We start from the raw sequence: 21,123 nt of genomic DNA, 5'->3' as shown, positions 1-21,123 counted from the left end.
AGATCAAAACCATTCATGACAGATATTTCTTCGGCCTACCTCTGAAATCTTTTGGAGATGGACCAGTTTCCTTAGATTGTTTCAAGTGCTGAAATAGCCTTACTCCTGGAGAAACTGGTGTAGCCCAAGTTTGGTACAATTTAAACTTCTTTGCACTCTCATCCACAACAAAGATACCAAAAATGTGTCTTGCTGCCCTCTTAATATAGCTATTAACTATTTTCACACCTCTCTAAGTTTTTACAGTCTTTCATTGCAGAGTGCATTTATAAGACCTCTTAGAATTTTTCTTTGCAGGCCTTTCTACTTCATTAGAAATGAAAACTAATGGCTTGACATAATTTATTTTCATGGCTGTTACCTCATTATCTTATTTGCACTTACAAACTTTGTTTTTCACAATATGGTGGGGTGGAAATGGAGATTAACTAATAGTCCATCTCCTTTGTTCTCCTTCACCGCTTTTTTTTTTTTTTGAGAGATGATGTGAATACAAGTATGCCATGTAGAGAATTACTGTTTTACTGAGAAGTATTTTTCAACTCCAGGAAAGATCTTGAAAAGTGTAGTTAGTTAGGAAATTAATAGACATTAATGACTGATAATTAAGATACTTTATTGATGATTCTCAAAATACACTGTTAGGGATAATGCTCAAGTATAAAAAAGCATGTCAGATGACTATTACTACTTGTTTTCATAGGCTACTTCACCAAATATTGCAGATCTGACCAGTCGGTCCTTGTGGGCCTATGACAGCATGGAGCAAACATGTGTGGGCCTGGGTATCATTAGCTTCCAAGCTAACTGGGCATGGGAAGAAGTTGGCTGCTGTTCCCAGTGGCTTCTGCTAGGTGCACTCGCTCTAACTAAACCTCTGGAGAGAATGGAACAGGACAGCCAAAAAACCAGCCTTAGCAAAGGAGTTAAACTACAGTAACTTGAACCCTTTCATTTAGAATTTTTGCTGCAGGACTCCCAAAGGATACAGACTTTCAAAATACTCCATTACAGAAACCAGTATCATTTCAAAGAAAAATAAAACCAGAATTATCCGAGTAAATCTTTCACCTTTCCAAGTTGTCTCCTCTTAGAAGCTATTATTTGCTGAGGAGCACTAACAGCAGTAGGAGATAATCCACAAAATCTTGACAAGTTCTTGTACACTCTCACTCCAACAAAGAAGATTAGAGAAAATAGGCTAGGTGGATGTTTGTTTTACAATAGCTGATAAACAAATGCTGATTTTGTTTTGTTTTGTTTTACTATGTCTTTATTGCCTTTTAAATAAAACTAATAATACACCTTCTGTCTTTAAAATAAATATAAATACTCTTGTCTCTAGTTTATTGCTGTGATCTGCCCATCTTAGATTGCTCTCAGATGCAGCTTTTGGGATAGACCAGATCATATCTCCTTTATAAAATCCTGGGCAGAGGTAGATACATCTATGCAATAAAAGGAGGCTAGTGCCCAGGCTGCCAAGTAGTCATTGGCTCAGTATGGTCAAAGCCAAACCATGCTGGGAAAGTGAGCCAGTTTCATTTAGCACTCATGCACAGGTGTCCTCTGTATGGAACAAGGTTATAAATGAGGCTAGAGTAACGGTGCATATGCCCTTCTAGCCTGATGTGGGACTGAGATAGGACAGAAACCTGGTATTGCCTTTACACCGTATACTCATACTGCCGTGTCTCCTTTGTTTGACACTTTGCCAGTATTAGAACGTAATGGTCTTAAAGTGTGCAAAAGTAGGGGCACTGCATTTTTTCTTTCTCTCTCTTTTTTTCCCCTCTGAATTTTTCCCTTTAATTGACACAGATTTATTCACAGGTTTTGCAAACCACTTCTTAATGTTTTTCAACTTTGCTTAGGTTCAAAATTGCAAAACATAAATGGGGCAAGAGTTCCCTTTTCCCAGGGAACTATAGGATTTTAATTATGAAGATTCAAGTGTTTTTCTTATTCTGCATAAAATATGAAGGATTTAAATGATTTAATAGGGTTATTTTTACTTTGTTAGGTGACACAATTGATGATCCAAGTAGAGAGTCAAAGGATAAAACGGAGACCAGACCGATGTACAACCAACCCTCACAGGTAGGAGACTATTTCCTTAAGCACACATGATGAAACTTCCGTAGCACATAATTTAAAAAGCATGAATGTCTTGCAGAAGACATTCCCATCTTCCACAGCCTCAGTGCATACTCATCCTTCCTTGTCATCTGTCATAAAAAAAGCATTGCTAGCAATTCGATGGCAATATTATCAAGACCACTGATATTTGAAAGAGAAATAGTAAGAAAGCTGGGCTGTATGGTGTTGCTGAGGTTCTTATTTTTATACTTGAGATGTTCAAGCATGAAACTGTAGCTAGAGTGTTAATGAATTGCCAAGAAGCATTGGTATGATGAGTAGTGATGGAAATGTCAAATATTTGAATGTCATTTATTTCCACAACTACCATGATAAGTAATATGTTGTAAATGTGTATCTTAAACTGTCTTCATTGTGTGGCTGTAAATCTGGACTTATTTTTCTTCATGTGGTTTACTTAATTCATATATACCAAAGAGGGCTTGTCAGAACATGTCTGCATATGATGTACATGTATTTTCTTCTCTGCCTATGTTTTTGCAATAAGTATAAGCCTGTTTTCCACACCAATATTTTTTTGGGTACTTGCAAGATAACTGTGAGATATTTTGCTTGGACTTTTGTGCTTTTGTGGTGTTTGAGGTTTGGTTGGGTTTGGTTTCTCAGCGCCATTTTAATATTTATTATTGCTAAGTCCCACGGTACATCAGAGATGTGTGTGATAATATTGCATCTTTAACAGTGATCGATATGTGTATGATCTGCAGCCTCCTTTTTTAATTTAAAATTTAAAACTGTTTCTGATAGAGCTTTAATTCATCATAACAAATGAGAGGTGTGCCTTCTGATAATGTGAAGTATGACCTAGTTACAGTTAAAGAATTTTAGTGTGACTTCTGGATCCATATACAAGTGAGCCAGGGTGTTTCACAACTGAAGTCCTGCAATTTTGAGGCTGTGTAATGCATTGATATTGCAGTTACCTACTGCACAGACATTATTTCCCTCAATGTGATGTTCTTGCTAGGTATTGTGAACTGCCAGTTACTGTAGTCAGTGGTTTGTTCAATTCTGTGGAAGCACAGTAAAATAGAATTTGCTGTAGATTTTCAGTTTTTAGTTAAAGGAAAGAAGTTTTAAAAATAAAATAGAAGATATGACAGTGAAAAGTAAACAAAGATTTATTTTAACCTTTCTATTAAAGGTTGACTTATATGTCACAAAAGTATGAACTGACTTGAGACAGCATCAGTTAAATTATGATAGGCATAATTGCGATAGGCATCTGATAATACCTAAGTTATTAATTCCAGTCTAGATTTCTGTATTTGGACTTCACATTACTTGAAGGAATTCTCAGTCTCTCAAAATAATAACTGAGGATTGTGGAAATGAAATGGATAATTCTGGCCATTAAGAAAGCAGTATTCCTATTTGCAGTGGTGAGTATATTTTTATAAAGTTGGAGGAGAACTCTACCAATTTAGCAATACTGGAAAACATTGTACTACATATTCAATATGTCACTGAGACACAGGAAAAAAGTTGAAATAATAAACTTGTTAGCATGAAAACAAGAATGCTTCATAAACATAGTACAGTATGGTAAAAGATATGTGTTAAGACTGCAAAATAGTATCAGGTATTTGTCATACTGAGTTGAACAGAGAAGTGTTTAGTTCTTCAACTGCAGCTTTAAATTGTTGAAACTTGCTTTTATTTTAAAATGGAAACTATTTTACAACTTATTAAATGTAGACTTTTTGGAATATGGAAACTGGTTTTAGAAACATGATTTAAAGGAGAGTGAGCTAATTTATGTTCATCAATCACATCCTTATTCCAAAGGGAAATGAAGTTGAGTTAGATTTTTTGAAGCAAGCATCTTCTGGAGTATTTTTTGGTAACTGTTGTCATCTTTGGAGCTGCCCATTTACTCAAGTACTATTGGATTTGTTTGCTGTACAGTTACCAAACTCTCAAGTACATATTTTTGTATATTCTTGCATAAATCATTTAAACCAATGCATATATAAAAGCTTACACCAAGATCATCTTACTGCAAATAACAACATTAATAGAGGATGGTGTAACAAGTGCCATGCCTGCGTTCTGCCTTATTTTAAGAGGCTTTGATATTACATGCATGTTAGCGGAACTGCAGATGTTTAGAAAAATATTGGAGAAATAGGCCAATTTAAGTCCCAACATTTCATCTTCTGCTGCAGAGAGTAGGAACAGAAGCTCCCGGGGGGGCATCCTCTGTCTCCACGAGTCTGGATGGAGGTTTGGGAAGGTCGTGTCCTGATGCTGAGTCAGTCCTAGGGAGACACGTTGTCTGTCAGGGTAATGAGTGCTCTGGGCCTAATCAAGTGCGTACGATCCTGCTGAAGTTGCTTTAGGCTCATGAACTAAAAGTCATACGCACATTTAAGTGCTTTACTGGATTGGCGCCAAAATGCTTAGCACTGTACAGGACCAAGAACTTACATTAGTCTTTCTGTGACTCTGAAATACAAAGCTTCTGATTTTATCTGCAATGCCATCATAATAGAAAGAGATATTATGGTTTTTTTTTTTTCATGCTTGTGAGTTTTCCATTATCATAGTACAATTTCCAGATGATTCAATCCTTATCTGCTTTCAGTGGGAATTTAAGGTTATAGAAAGTAACAGAATAGGAAGGTTAATTTTTATATATGAAGATTGCCAGAAACACTGGTAATGTGATGGGGTTATTTTTGATAATGAGCTATTCCCTTGATAAATTAGCGCAACCATGTATTTTTGTCCTACTATGAGAGCAATTATGTAGCATATCTATTAGAAGACACACAAAATGTTTTTGACATATGGTATGGCTGTAATTTAGGATTTATGAAGATTATTATATTTCTGGTATCCAGGACACCTGGGATTATTAAATTGGTGTAAGAAAAAGGACCAACAAAAAATACATTTCTGGTAAAAGCTGCAGTGTTTTGTATCTCCCTACTAACACCTTAAGAAGTGGCCCATATTTATTTGGTATTTCAGTTCTTGGTAATCTGACGTGTTCTTTAGCCAATAGATGTAAGCAAATTTAATGGGTGAAAACTGTACCAATAAGTGTATTAAAATAATAAAAAATTACACCCATCTTTAGATTGTAAATTAAGATTTTTCTTGTGCTATGTGTTTTGAGGGGCTTTTTCCTCATAGTCCTGTTTCTCTCTCAAGGACTTAATAGCTGTTGCCTTCTATCTAAGCAGCTTGTTATACTTTTTCTAGGGCAAGAGAGAATCCCCCAAGGGATTGCTTAATCCATAATTATCTAATTTATATGTTGTTGTTATAGCTACTCTTAATTATATACCTTGCTGTGATATTTATCATTATAGGAAATAGGTTTCTTTATGAATTGCAATGGTTCTGCTATGTTTCTTGTGCCTTTTTCATGACTTGCTGCTAGAAACTGAAAATCTAGCACATTGAAGGCCCACGAAGTTTAAAATTATGGTTTTCTGGTGTGCACTATTTTAGGCAAGTATCTAAATAGATTAGAAAACATATTTTAATATATGAATTGGCAGATAATATCCTCATTACACTGATCCTTTGTAAAGCTGCTATGTAAGGATTCTAAGAAGATGTAAATAACATCTGTTTAGGGATAATACGAGTCAATCGGAAAGCTATAAGATACAAAATATCAAGGAGGAGATAATTGGAACTGAGAGCACATAAAGTAGGGGAAAAAATTATTCTTTTTACTCTTTTTACTCTTTTAGAGAAATTTACAAGTATTGCTGAAGTTCATAGACTTTTAAGATACCTGTTTGACCACCTGATATAATTTCAGGGCATGAATAATGTTAATGTTATCTTGTTTTCCTTTAAAAAAAAAAAAAATCGATTCTTCCAAACCTGTTATTGCCCAGTTTATACTAAAGATTGGCTGTCTGGATTATTTTTACAAGTTTCTGGAAAAGGAGCTATTATTGATTGTGTCTCTGTTCAGTCATCCAACTCTTAGGTTATGGTTCAGAGGGTCTCATATTTAAAATCTTGAGAAGGGTGTTCAGGGCTAGATTTATTGCATTAATTTTAAATTCCCTACGTTTGCTTTAGAGAAGGTGGTTTATATTTCAAAATTATTGGCCAATGTTTGTGATTAGTTTGCTCCATTTTGACAAAAGATAGTGGCTATAGAAAATATTTCTGGTTATATTGGCTTTGTTTTTTGAGCTCTCATAAGCTATAATTCTAGTCATGCCCTAATTATATTAATTGCTTGTCAAATGTCATATTAACTCCAAGAGCTTTTTTTTCCACATATAAAGCCCTTAAAGCATGTTGGTCCATATTTTCTCTCTTCTTAATTGGGTGTGTGAGCAATAATCACTTAATGAAATTATCCAGTCTTAGAAGGGACTGGAATGAGACTATCCACAGTATGTCATCAAGCACGTACTTTCCTCTGAGTGCTAGTACCATCAGAAGAAAGATGTTTTGCTCAACTATTGTCTATGACCATAAGCTATAGGAAGTGAAGTTTTAACATTACCTTCAAAGAAGGATGACTGGTTTTCAATGTTGGCTGCATTGAACAGCATCTTTATTAGCTTGCTCCATCCTTTGCATGTACAGTAAATACCTTGCAGTTCTTTGGGGGATCCATATGCAGACACAGATAGTAAATGTGTATGAAGTAGAGCTGCCATATTGTAAGAAAGGCACAAAATGTGATTGTGAACTTACTGAGAATTAAGGTAAATAGCCTAATCATCTAAAAAAGTTAGCTGCTATATATAAAAAGTACTACTATGGAACAGCATATTTACTTTATAAAGCTTATTATATCGTAATGTTCATATTGCTGTCTGTTTGATAATTGACCAAAATATTTAACAGGGCTTCTTATACTAGGAAGATCTCCAGAACTTATGGTCCAGTGGACTTCTGTCTGCCCTCAACACTTGGGCAACTTAGCAGACAGCTTCCTTTCCCATTCAAGACCTTGGATTTTCGTATACTAAGTAAAATAATGAGAACGTGACATTGTCACTTTTTTTTGAGGTTCTGTCCCATGGGTATCTACCATCTCAGACAAACTGTCACCTTTTTCCTGTCACATAGAATCACAGAGTGATAGGAGATGGAATGGACCTCTAAAGATCATCTAGTCAATAGGGGGTTACCATGTTGGAGCTTCTACTTCTGCTATTGCAGCGGTTGGGAACGAGAAGTAGAGACATGGAGGCAGAGATTCCGTTTGTCTAAGGTCCTCCTGTTCAGATCATCAGCTTCCCAAAAAGTCCATAGGAAAAACTCAAATCTTGTTGTCACTAACTACATCGCCTAAATGTAGCTGCTAAAGTAAGATGATTATTTAAACACTGTTTATTTCAATATTTATAGAAAATTAATTTCTGAATATACTCTCTGGTGATATTGAAAAGTTATCTGAGTTCTGTGTTACATCAGGAACGAAGTTAGCAGCAAAATAAATGTAGTACTTTGTGCTTTTGGATGATACTGAAGTTGCAGAACAAATCCATTATCAGCATTTGTCAGACTTCTCCATTCATTTTGCAATATATTGACTTGTCCTTCACTTTGTTGTAGGCGCCCAGAAGATCTCAGGTTGCAACACGAGAGGTGGAGGGTACAGAAGAGGCAGGCACGGGGTAGAGTGAAAGGAGGTGCTTGTGTTCGCAGATAAAAGCACATGGTGTAAACAATTAGTTGGAGTAAAGCATCATCCATACTGAGTATGCAGTGATCTTGTCCTCTCAGCAGTTGGTGATCTGAGTGATCCGTGCGGGCGTCCTGGTGATGTTGCCGGTAGCAGCAACACACTTCTGATTTGCGGCTGTGGAATGCACTGCTGGATGTCTCCAGCTGCCTGCATTTTCAATTACAGTTCTTCTGGCTTGTAGTTCACTTACTGCAGTAATTTTCATAACTTCAGCATACATGTTACATTAAAAAAAAAAAAACAAAAACAGGTGGCCTGGTTAGTAACATTTCCTGGTGCTGGCAGAAGCACAACATGCTGAATAGTTGTTCACGTTGCTTGTTATAATGTTTGAGATCTTTTCTATGAATAGCTTGCATAGTACTTCAAAGGAACAGAGGAACTAGATAAACTGTTCCTTACTGCACCTGTCTTTCTAAGATAACTCTTATCACAATACTCATGTTGCAAAGGGGAGTGTTCTACAAAATTCACATGTCAGGACAGTGCCCTAAACTGAGAGGCCTCCAGAGAGACATAGGGAGGCAGCAAGAACAAAAGCCCTGCTACTGAGAGGGCATAAATGCTGATACAGCACTTCAGTTATCACGTCCAAAAGTGCTAAAATTGGTTGGGATAGAAGGAAAGATAGGAGTGGATAATTATTTTGGCTATGATAGGAAATTAAGAGTCAGAATTTTTAATAAAGATTTAGAATCCTTTTCTGCTTCCTTTATTCTGCTTTTTCTTAGTTCTTCAGTCTTTCTTCAAATTGCATCTTATGCCTGTTTGTTCACAGTTTAATAGTTTCTCATTATAGATGCCCACATTTGAGATGTTATGATTCTCCATCTTTAAACAATTCTTGAATGAAATAATTATATAAAATTAATTTCGAATAAAGGAATCAAAGTAGGAATTAGGAATAAAAATACCATTCTAGAATGTTTGGCTATTTAAGTTAAATATATTTGTTAAATTTATCCAAGTATTTCCTGTGTCCAATTGTTATTATAGGGAATTGTGTAAAAACAGAACCTTAATCTCATTCTAGTTTGAGTTTGCAAAATTGTTAATGAAGAAATCCAATTATTTTTTTCTTCTAGGAGATAGTTGGTTTAGACACTTATGCAGTCTTTTGTGGTACTTAAGAATAATTTTCATGGTAGAATTCCATTCTATAAGTGTATCTTAAATCTATCTCACAGTTATCTCTAGTATTTACTAGGATAATTAGACTAGCATACTTTAACTATGAAAGATTCAGAATTAAAATGCCAACCTTGCAATTCTTACCCTCTGCAGAGATTAACAGTTTAGCTGTTTGAGAGGGCAAGAAGCATGTACTAATTACAGAGCATTCATTCTGTGTTTAAAATATCAAATTGTTCCTAAAAGCTAGTTCTGAATAATTACATTTTACTAATTGCTTTAATACCAATAATAATGTACAAACTTAAATCATAATTGATACTGAAAGTGTGGTTTAGCAAAGATTCCCCTACTGTTCTTTGCAGGCCAAAATGCTCTGTGGGGAGCTTTGTTATAATAATGAAAAACTACAGAATGTCAGAGGTACTTTTCTCTGTTTCTTTAGAATTTTTTCTTTACCGTTTCAGCAACATTAACCTGACCTTGATTCTAGTCTAAGAAACAGCTGAAAAGCATACTTTAATGAGGAAAATGAGAAATAGAAATACCTAAAATGTAAGTCACTGATCAGTAAAAATATTCTTAAATGATTATTTTAAAATCTGGTTCTGTTTTATTCTGAACAGTGATATTGATAAATGAAGAAAATATATACTACCTACTAATCACACAAAATTTGTACATGTAGCAGGAGCTCTTTAAGAAAGTCAAATCACTGCTACATTTACAGAATGAGAGTCACCGAAGCTGGGAAACAAGATCTCAAAGCAAATGGGAAAGCTGATGTCCATTGACAATCATTCCTGCATTTAAAAGCCTCACCAAAGATTCAGCCCGAAGCTTTCAGCGTTTCTGCTCTAGTGCAACCACAGACAACACACAGTTTTAGGCTAGTGTTACAGTCCCATTCACTGCACTTCTATTAAGAAGGAAAGCAAGTGACCAGAAGCCATTTGGATACAACAACAAGCTACTGCAAGGTCTCCAGCACTTCTTCCATCTCCTTTTATTCTCCTAGATAGAAATATTTTTTTCTTGAATCTCTCAAGGGGATGCTGACTAAACTTTTGAGTGAGCCTTGTAAGAATAGTGGCTGTCATGAGTCACATGATATTTTCTGAACCAACTCAGGGGCTTCTATTATTGTGCTTGTCTGGGTGGGTTTTTTCCCTTCTTACAGTTCTGTAAGGATACAGGTCACATACTTATTGGTATGTTGGATGTGTTTTGTTGTTGACATTGTGGGCTGGGGTTTTTTGTGATTTTTAAAAACTATCATGTCATGTACAATTTTCCCTCTTCCAGCAAGGTTTTACTGAGCCTTTTCTCCTAGCTTAAATATTTGAATACAAAGTGGCTAAACTTTCAGAGTGCCTCGTGAGAATTTTTTCTTTTCCCCTCTGTTCCTCTTTGCCATTACTGTTCTTACTTGAAAAATGAATCCTTATCCTCAATGAAGATTCTCACTCTGAAGTTCCTACAAATTTAATAGAAAGGCCCAATGAATACTCTAAAATGCATCAACTTAAACACAATTGGAAGAACAATCCCCTAAAACAATTTCCATTTCTAGATGTGTCAGAAATAACTGCATAATGCTAAATAAATTCTGAGAGACATTATAGTACAGTATTTGCTGTAATACCACAAAATTGCCTGAAATATAGTATTTCTGTATCACAAGTAGTGTTGTAGGCCTGTGTCATAATTATAGTATTTCTGGATATTTACTAAATATTCTGGAAGATTGAATGTACTGTTTGTTTATCAAGACTGTCTTTTTAAGGAAAATGGGTCTACTTCTGGAAAAAAACACACTTTTTGAGAAAATACAAATTTCTTTAAATTAGTCACTTTTTGTGAGAAAACCTTTTTCAGTAGTTTGGATGATAATAATTCTAATACTGATTTTTTACTCACCTTCAGAGTGCTGTAAATCCAGCTTCTCAGTACATTGTAAACAGTGCCTTTTTTCTTCCTTACAAAACTCTTGGCAGACTTTATAGTTAACACACAGAGATGCAGCAAATGAGATGTTTTTAAAGGCAGATGAGAAACATTAAAAAAAAAAGCAAGAATTTAGAGGATAATTTTATACTTTTTTATTGAAATAACATATAACAACCTTGCTAGCAGAGCACACTTTGTTATTGAAATAACATATAACAACCTTGCTATCAGAGCACAATTATTATCTGGTGTCCAGCTGCCATGTATGTTTACCTACTGTTTCTTTTATCCCTGTTCATTTGGATTGCAAACCAAGAATAAAGAAAACACCTTGTTTAATTGAATTCAATTTGATTACCATACCTCCTGTACTTTTAACCAATTTTTCTATTTTCTGCTGTTTAGTGAAATGTAAATTGTTTGGTAATCTTCTAAGTGCATTCAGTATTTCTCATAGCAGGATTGTGTGTCATAGTATTTGGCAGTGCTTTGTTTAGCTATTATTCAGAGAATAGTCTCTGAATAGATTACATATATATATATATAATCTATTTTTTATATATATATATATATATATTTCTGGATAAATAAATTGAAGGCATTGAAGTAGAAACCAGTGTCATGGTTTGACATGACAGACTTTTCTGGTAAGGGGAAAGGGGCTGTAAAGATGGCTTCTGTAAGTAGTTGCTCGAAACTCTCTCCAGCTCTGAGCCAGACTGACTCTGAGGCTGAGCCAGTTAGATGCCTCCACAATCACTTTTTAAGAAGAAGCTGGAAGAGGAGGCTTCTTCCTTCTTTTTCTTCCTGTTTCTTCCTTCTTCTGTCTCTTCTTTTTCTGGCTGGTGGTGGTACAAGGAATAGGAACAGTGAGACAAACAACCATGCAGACTCCAAGGTCAGTGATGAAAGAGAGGAGGAGGTGTGCTGGAGCAGAGACTCCCCTGCATTCTATGGAGAGGACTGGTAAAGCTGAGATTTATTTTCATTTCTCTAAAGACCCCGCATCAGCGGTAGGGACTCATTTTGATAATGAGCCTGTATCAGGGGCAGACACTGATGTTGCTAAAGCTGGCCCCGAGCCAGGGACTGGAGGAGGCCATGTCCTGTGAGAGGGACTCAGTCACTTCACTACAGACCCCAAGCCAGGGGCAGTGAATTTCTTCATTAAAACTATGGCCGGAGCAGGCCGTATCCCAAGGGAGGAACCCTTTATCACTATGGCCAGAAGAGGCCATGTCCTGTGGAAGGGACTCAATATTCACAGAAGCTGTAACTCTGAGGAGGAACCCACGACAAAGCAGCTCATTAAACATATGCCCAGAAGAGGCCAAGTCCCAAGGGAGGGACCCTGTATCTGCAGAAACTGCAACCATAGCAAAGACCCCTTTCCAGAGATATTCACTAAGGACTGTGTCCTGTGTGAGAGACCCCGTGTTGGAGCAGGGGAAGAATGCCAGTTGTCCTCATCTGAGAAGAGAGAAGCGGCAGAGCCCATCTGTGAGAGACTGACCACATTCCCCATTCCCTGCCCCCTTGAGTCGTTGAGGGGGAAGGAGGTAGAGGTATCGGGAGCAGTGAGCTGGGCCTGGGAAGAAAGGAGGGATGGGGGAGGGAGATCTTAAAGTGCTGGTTGTAATTTTCTCATCAACCTACTCCCTTTTTGCTTTTATTCTGTTCTGTGTCTTGTAAAATAAACTTTCCTACTTTCCTAAGTCGAGTATTGGAGTCTGTTTGGCAGCAAGCCCTCCCTGCCCTTGTCTTAATCCACAACAACCTTGCTTATCTTTTTACTCTCATTTCGCTGGGGCCTCTGCCATCCTAACGAGGGTAGGGGTGAATGACGGGCACCAAGAGAGAGACTGTTGTGGTGCTGCTGTGCTAACTGGGCCAAACCACGACAACCAATGTGACTAATATAGGATATCAAATTCTCTAGGACTTGCAGTTCCACGTATGCTTGAACAGCACATGTGTGAAAGCATAAGCCATTTCATAACCTTAACTTTGATTACATCACCTAACTTTGTGCTGGTGTTGGCATTGTAACCAGCTTGGGCCTTTTCAGCACTGATGGGTGATTGATGTTCTCTGCTAGAGTGTCCAGTTCTTTACTATGTTACAACAGTTGCTATAAAAGCCTTCTGGTCAGGTTGGTGTCATCAAGGTCTTTCCACTGATGCAGATTCTCCAGAATATGGGTGAATATATCTTAGCCCATTTAAAGGATGTTGTTATGATTTGGAAGCACGGAAATACATCTAGATCTTGATAAGATCTTGCACATAAGGCCACTGTCTAAATCAGTACAAGATGCTCAGAAATGATGGGGCATAGCAAAGGGCAACGGTTGCCTGTAATGACTGTGACAGGCAGATTTGGAAAATTACTTCTTGCAACCTGGATTGTTCAGGACAGGAACTTTTTTTCTTTCTATGTAGATGCCTGTGGTGATTTTGCCAGGTGCCCACCAAGTCATATCACTCCCCCTCCTAACTGGACAAGAGAGAGAGAGAGAGAAATATAATGAGCAATTTGTGAGTCAAGATAAGGACAGAGAGATTGCTCAGCAATTAGCATCACAAGGAAAACAAATTCAACTTAGGGAGAAAAAGGTTTGATTTATTAAAGGAACAATAAGAACAGGGAGATGAGAAATAAAACCGAATCTTAAAACACCTCTCCCCACACCACCCTCTTCCCAGGACTCTCCTTCCTTCCCCCCCAGCAGTGCAGGGGATGGGGGTTGTGGTCAGTTCATTACAGATGGACTTTGCTGCTGCTTCTTTTCAGGGGGAGGCCTCCTCATACTTCCCACTGTTACAATGTGGGGTCCCTCCCATGGGAGACAGTCCCTCACAAACTTCTCCAACATGGGTCCTTCCAATGGGCTACAGTTCCTCACAAACTGCTCCAGCATGGGGGGCAGCTCCTCATAGCCTGCCCCAACGTGGGTCACTCACTGGGAGAACATTCTTTCAGGTACCGACTGCTCCAGCCTGAGTCCCTCAAAAGATCACAAATCCTGACAGCAAACCTTCTCTGGCTTGGACTCCAGCTACCAAAAACCTGGCAGAGGCAAAACCGCTACAACACCTAATAGATAATATATGCATGTGACAGTCTGTATTAGGTAAAGGGATGGGCTCCACAGTATTTAAAGAGTTAAACTGTAAACATGACAGTTTTCTGCAGCCTATTTTCAGTTAACTTTCTGGGTTAACTTTGGCAGGTGTTTTTCTGCCATGTTTGGGTTTTGCATACTGCATTAAAGAATCATCCTCCACAGGTTTTGTATTTTTGCTATTGCATAATTTGTTGGGATGTCAGTCCAATGATTTTAACATAAAACACAGCTTGCTGTAAATGAGAAAGGGAATGTGAACTCTGAAGATAGTGAAAAATAGCCATTTTCATGGGCAAGACAGTAGTGGTTTATGTGTGAAACTGAAATAAGAAATCTGGAGTCATGTTTGCATTTATCCTGTAAACTGATTTTGTCATCTTGGACCCAAGACCTTTTCATGAGGGGCTGAGTAAACTGTGACCCAGTGACCACTGAATCTGAGATCATATTATGGCATTTGTGTTACTGACCTGACTATTTTCATTGTTCCTGACTTGCCTCTATGATGTTTGGGCCCTGTTTATGATACTCTTTCGACTATTCAAATAGTATCAGAATCTTGTAGACTATTAAGAACCTCACTGACAGTATGCAGAGATCGGGCATGGTAAAATGATGTTTAACAGTAAAACAATTCTAATGTTACTCTTCCTGACCACATTATTGCTCTGAAATGTGGGACTTGAGAGTGTGGAAAGTTGGTTCTTGCACTGTCATTGTCAGTACATGGTATCTACTGCATGCGGAAAGGATTTTTAATTTCTGAGAGTGCCCATTTGTCATCCTTTAACAAATGTAAGGGTTTTTGGAGGAAAAAAGATACTTTGTGCTTTCTCTGGCTTTTTTTTTCTTCTCTTTGAAGCTAGTTCTGCCATGTGATAGTGTAATTTGCATTGTAAAGTGAGTTCATCCAGCTTGTGGGACAATTAAGATATAAACAGGTGTTCATAAAAGTATAATTTGCCAAACAAAATAAACATTAGATTCTAGAGATTTGTGATTATCATCTGAGCTATGGGAATAGGACAGCTAGTGAGGGATCATTTTTGCCTGGAATGTGGGAAAGCAGGGAGGCAGAAAGGTCTTTGAAGTTCTTGTTTAATGGATTCCTAGATGTAACCTTTCCTGGTTTTCATTTGGAGCTTTCTGTCTCTGCTCTCCCCTTAAGAATATGGGACTGAAACAAATACCAGCACTTCAATAAATGTTCCACAAGTTATTTCTTTCAAGATGGAATGCAAAAAATGTGTGCAGAATAGAAATTAAAGAAAGTTTTCCGTTTACAGATACTATAAATTTAAGTACTTATTTCTTGTATTGTGGTGGCTTTTTCTTCAGATAAATATAATTAACATAAATAAATGTTCTGTGTGTTTGGCAGTGTTGTTATCAAGAGAATATATGTGTAGCAGAATATGTGTATGAATTTTGTCATGATGCACACCATGAGCCTATTTGGTTGTGACAAGAAGGAAGACTTCCCTCTAAGTGTTATCAGTTAACAGCTATAGAAGCTAAGATCCATTTGAAAGTGAGAGCTGCTGATCTTCAACTTGAAGATGATTGTGCTAATTAGAATAGGCAAGTACAAGAGGTTTTAGGGTTTTTCCTGAACTTACAGACTTAACAGTATTGTTATCCATGGGTGTTTTACTCTGAGCTTGGAAAGCTTCAGTAAGAGAACTATGCAGGCTATCTTTCTGACTTTTTTGCTATCTGTCCTATGTTCCCTGCCCTCTAAAGACAGTCAGGAAAGCCAAAATAAATCTTTATCAACTGTTGCCTCTGCTGCTGCATGTATCTTTCTGAAGATCTGTTAGCCTGCTACTCATAAGAATAGAGTATTGAGAAAAGGAAAGCTAGGGGAAATAACATGTTAGTATTACAGTGAGTCAGAGAATATCATAAAGCAGGACAAACTCAGCATCATACCTTACCTATCTCCAGAAGCTTTGAAGTGACCTGGAAGAATAGACAAAGATGAGGACTACTCTTTAATTTTGAATACCTGTGAAATAAAATATTTTATAGCAATTAGCCAGATGATGATCTGAAGGAGAAGGTGATCAATCAAATCAGATTTGTACTGCAAAGAGAATCTCTGCAGCTCAGTAAGAGAATGTCTTCCTCACTTGTCTCCTTTGGGGTTTATTCACTCTTCTTTTTTATTTGATCATAACCAGTAAGACTAGGAATTACATCTAGCATTCATTCCTTTAATAACATTTCTTACCTTTTTACATTATTATCCTGTGATGCAATAGTAATGGACCTTGGAAAGTTTATCTTAAGCTTTAGGTTTCCAGTGATTATGACTGTAAACAAAAGCTTTCAAATGAGGGCCCATGCTGGATGAACATGAGCCATCAGTGTGCCCAGGTAGCCAAGGCAGCCAATGGCATCCTGGCTTGTATCAGAAACAGTGTGATCAGCAGGGCCAGGAAACTGATTGTTTCCCTGTACTCAGTGCTGGTGAGGCCTTACCTCCAATACTGTGTTCAGTTCTGGGCCCCTCACGCAAGAGGACATTGAGGTGCTGGAGTTTATCCAGAGACAGGCAACAAAGCTGGTGAAGGGTCTGGAGAACAAGTCTTATGAGCAGCAGCTGAGGGAGCTGGGTTTGTTTAGCCTGGAGAAGAGGAGGCTGAGGTGAGACATGATCACTCTCTACAACTACCTGAAAGGGGGTTGTAGCGAGGTGGGGATTGATCTCCCCAGTAATGAATAAGACAAGAGGAAATGGGCTCAACTTGCACCAGGGCAGGTTTAGATTGGAGATTAGGAAGAACGTTTTTACCGAGGGGGTTATTAAGCTTTGGAACAGGCTGCCCAGGGAGGTAGTGGGGACACTATACCTAGAGATATTCAAAAGGCACACAGATGAGGTGCTGAGGGTTAGACCTGGCAGTGTGAAGTTAGTGCTTGGACTCGATGATCTTTTAAAGGTCTTTTCCAACCGTAATGATTCTGTGACTCATTTCAGAGCATGCTGCACCACTAACCCCTTCCATCCCAGCAGCCTACAAAGGAGTGAGCTTCCTTCATCACCTAAGACAAGTACCAACTCTGAACTAACTTATATTAGCAAGATTTTTATTCTTGATCTTAATAGGTTTAATGATTATCTGTCCTACTAGATGAAATGTTGGCTCATGGTAAGGAATGACTAGTGCTTGAGTTGTCTTCAAGATCAGATCTTGAGCAGCACAGCTCCCCTAAAAGTCATGGAATACTTCAGGATGAAGGCAACATCCACACAACTAGATCCATTTAATTCTTATGATTAACTGAACACCAAATTAGTGTTTAACACTTTCAGTGCTCTCCTTTCCCTAATAAAAGTATAGGCTTTTGATTTTTCTGACTGTGTGTTGAGGATGGAGGGTTGAAAACAAAAATCAGGACTGCAGTCAGAACTTCATGGCTAATGTTCTTGGCTTTGATATGACTTCCTAAGCACTTTTGAACAATTTACTATTTCTGCATGTGTGCTTATACACAATAGAAATCCATATAACAAACGTCTTACTCTTAGAGATGGCATGAGAGCTACCAGTTTGCACAGCATTTTGTTGCTATAAATAGTAGAACAAGCTAGATTTGACTTCCAGATACAGAGTAAATAGTCTTTTCTTTGTTTTTGAAACAGTACAAGCTTTAGGATAGATGCTTAATGAGGTCATATTGGTAGGTCAATATCAAAGCTTGCAAGTGTATTGGGTCTGGCACCCTATCTGCTGGCACTTTTGGTAAATCATATTGACTTCTTCTGTATAGCAAGTTTTTTTATTTCATTGCTGGTTTTAGTTGGGGTTTTTAAAGTTTTCTTAACTGGTTTTTTCTATAAAGCATCTATTTGGAAATGCATATATTGCCATATATAAGAGACTTCAGCCAGTCATGCAATTCCATTTCAAATTGGAAAGCAAAAACATTAATATCTTGAAATAACTGGAAGAGGAGTATTTTTAAATCATCAAAGTCATGCCTTTGTGGGTAACTTCTGAAAAGGCACAGGGAGAACAAAAGATGGAGCTTCGTCAGTTTGTGAAATGAATTATATGAAGTGATTTCCCCTAAATAAGACTAGATATAATGACAAAAAGTTCCATTAGCCTGATGGGTTTCATAAATGCGGAGTAAAATTAGATGGAGAAATCTCACTAGTCATTCAAAAGACCTTGTTATTTTTAGCCCTAATTCAAGTCAACTTGACCCAAAGAATTATATCGACATGTATTAAGAATTGCCCTTTTAGATCTACCTGAACCAAACTCTGAAACTGGTTTTTTGTTTGTTTTCATTTGTTAGTGGGTCATGATGATTCTTAAGTACAGAGCCTTAGCTGCCCAATTTGTAGTGTCTGAATTTCTGTTCTTCTGTTCTCTTTAGATAAATAAAGGGCACCGATCGCAGTTGACGGTACCAAGTGCAGAGGTGGGAAATGAAAGGAGTCAAAACTTGGAAAGCAGCCCTTTCATGTCAGACCTCCTGAGCGATGTACCCTTTGCCCTGGCACCTCATGTGTTAGCAGTACAGGGCACCCATAATGACGTCCCTGACCGATTGCTAACCTACAACATCAGTGATAATTTATCAAGATTTTGGTATGACTTTACACTTGAAAATTCAGTGCTCTGTGATCCATAATGTTGTCTCTCTTCCTTCTGTCTGTGTCAAGAGCAAGTCTTAAAGTGAAGATAAAGACTCGCTTTAATTGACTTCGTATTTTGGGGGCCTACCACTGATATATCATATGCTTTGCATCAACAGGATTATTATTCAGAACGGTATTGTATTTCTTAGCTTTAAGCAAACTGTAACTTACTGTGTTACATATTCTATTTATCTGTGAAGAAATCAAGCAAAACTGTTTCAGCCTCAGTAGGAGACTGGCTGTTGGTATCCACTTGCAGTAGGTAGGATGCAAACACAAACATTTCACAACGTTAAGATGAAGTCTGTGCACCTCTGCACTGTTTTGTTATGTCACTCAGATACTAAACATACAATTCCTATTACACATGTCAAGATCACCTCTGATTTTCTACAAATAGAAGCCAGTATTAATGCTAAAGCAACGCTGCTTTGCACTGCTGGAATTCTTCACCTGAATCAAGTTTTGAAACTCAGAGTTAATTATGCATACTTAAATAATTTTCAAGACTTGATAGAATTGGTTAAACTTACCAGTTTAAAAATGAAAATCTGTTTCTCAGCTCCCTTTCCAGTAGATGGTATTTTTGTCCATCTCATTTCGTGCCTGGAGAAGTCCACACCGCCTGCATGTTGGCTGCTGTTTGTTCTCATTACCACATGTGTTCCTGATTTATACACAGATCAGCTTTTCCATTTTAACCTCTTTGCCCCCTGAAGAAGGAAATCTCAGGACCTGTACTTTTAATGGTCACACCCTTATTTTTTTAATTTGTGTGCCAGAGATACAGATGGCAATGTTTAACAACAGGAAAACATTACATTGTTTCTTATCCAGCTAAATTAAATGGCTAAGTACCTAAACATGTATTCTCACAGACTGCTGTATCCCCCACTCACAAGCTTTGAGCATGTTTTTTCCCGACTAAAACCAGAGCTCCTGATGCATGAGCAACAGCTCTCTGATGTAACATTGTGATTTGTGATGAATAATGATATGTGCAACACAAAAGACTCTACTTGTTTTCTCTCATGAAGTAGAATATTTATATTGTGCCAAATGTTAGTGGGTATTTTCATATGTTTTCTGTGCTCTGTGATAGCTTAAAATACATATATTTTCAAACTTTCATCCTCTTACAGTATTTGAGATAAATACTGTAAATGATGGAGAAATTGCATTGTGAAATACATCTTAGATTGTTATTCATGTTTTAGGGTTTTTAAGTGTATGTATTTAATATTTTTGACAGCTATGTTTGTAAATATTTTGAAGTTGTTGTTTCAGGGAAAGTATCTGTGCTGCACTGCAATTAAAAAAACCCTGCTAAGTAATAGTGAGTTATGTTTTATGTGTGAGAGTTATTGCTTGGCTTTACTTGTAGCTATGACTATTCACACTTCCGAGGAGCTTGAATATTGGATTGAAATTGTGTATTCCATTTGGAAATCTTTTCAGTGTCATTTAAAAATTGGTCTGCTAATTAAATATATCACACTTTCACCAGATATATTCTGTGTGCTATGTTGATGACTTGCGGTGGCTTAGGGGACATCCATGACACTGCTGTGAGGATAGCATGGCTGTGAGCTGAGAAGTTTTCACACTTCTTAGAATGAAGAATTAATTTTAGGAAGTTTTTTAGAACTATTTTGTGTGCAGTTTTCTAGGTAACGCATATTTGAAGCACTGAATTTAATTTCCATGAGATATTTATATCGCTATATATTTAAATGTAAAAATTAGTCATTCTGCAAATAACATGTTTACATTTAAGTTGTTAATTTCAAATCTGGAATGTTTCTGCAGTTCAGCTGGTTTAGAAGCAGGATCACAAAGCACCGATGAAGACTGGATAAACTCACAATACTCGTTCTTTCTTGCTGGCTTACTTGGCACATAATATTTTACATTCATTTTTTGCTTAAAGTTAGATAAATCTTGTAAAATAATTACATCTTGTCAGAATTGTGCTCTGTTATGCTCACAAGCTTCCTTTCAAAAGAAAACGAGAGGCAAAGGAGAGGAGGTTCTGTTCACCCGTGCTGAGAAATGTGGATGACAGGTTACACATTTGGCCTCCGTCCTTAATATGTTCCGTAAAGGTTAAAATTTACATCAAGAACACTAGTTATGAGCAAGAGTTCTGAGAAGGCTTAAACCTCTCCCTTGCTTGAGATCACCTATAAAAGGAGGATTGAAGGCTAATGGTGACCAGACAGTAAAAGTGAATTTCTTCCTACTGGGATGAGAAAGAACCCCATTTAAACTGTTATAAATTAGTAAGATTTATGTATGTTATTATTTGCCCACTAATAACATGAAGATGGCACAAAGTCTTCAGAAAACTAAATTTCATTACAAAATGGGAGTCGCTTGTGTAAGATATGTTTAACATCATTAACTAGTGCATAAAAT

At 37.2% G+C, this 21,123-nt stretch overlaps 1 protein-coding gene across 3 annotated transcripts in view; it reads left to right on the top strand.

Moving 5' to 3' along the window:
- Positions 1-20,180, top strand: part of UMAD1 (UBAP1-MVB12-associated (UMA) domain containing 1) — an 81,399-nt gene extending 61,219 nt beyond the window's left edge. For all 3 annotated transcript variants that reach the window (XM_061996149.1, XM_061996147.1, XM_061996148.1), the window contains 2 exons: positions 2,024-2,100; positions 18,441-20,180. In XM_061996149.1, coding sequence (XP_061852133.1) covers positions 2,024-2,100; positions 18,441-18,698 — 335 coding nt within the window. In that variant the 3' untranslated portion in view covers positions 18,699-20,180. The remainder of the gene's footprint in view (positions 1-2,023; positions 2,101-18,440) is intronic.
- Positions 20,181-21,123: the final 943 nt, after the last annotated feature.

This window comes from Colius striatus, chromosome 5 (assembly GCF_028858725.1).
Source record: "Colius striatus isolate bColStr4 chromosome 5, bColStr4.1.hap1, whole genome shotgun sequence".
In the NCBI taxonomy this organism is placed as follows: domain Eukaryota; kingdom Metazoa; phylum Chordata; class Aves; order Coliiformes; family Coliidae; genus Colius; species Colius striatus.
Note: the sequence above shows the minus strand (reverse complement) of the source record. Positions and strands in the feature narration are given on the sequence as shown.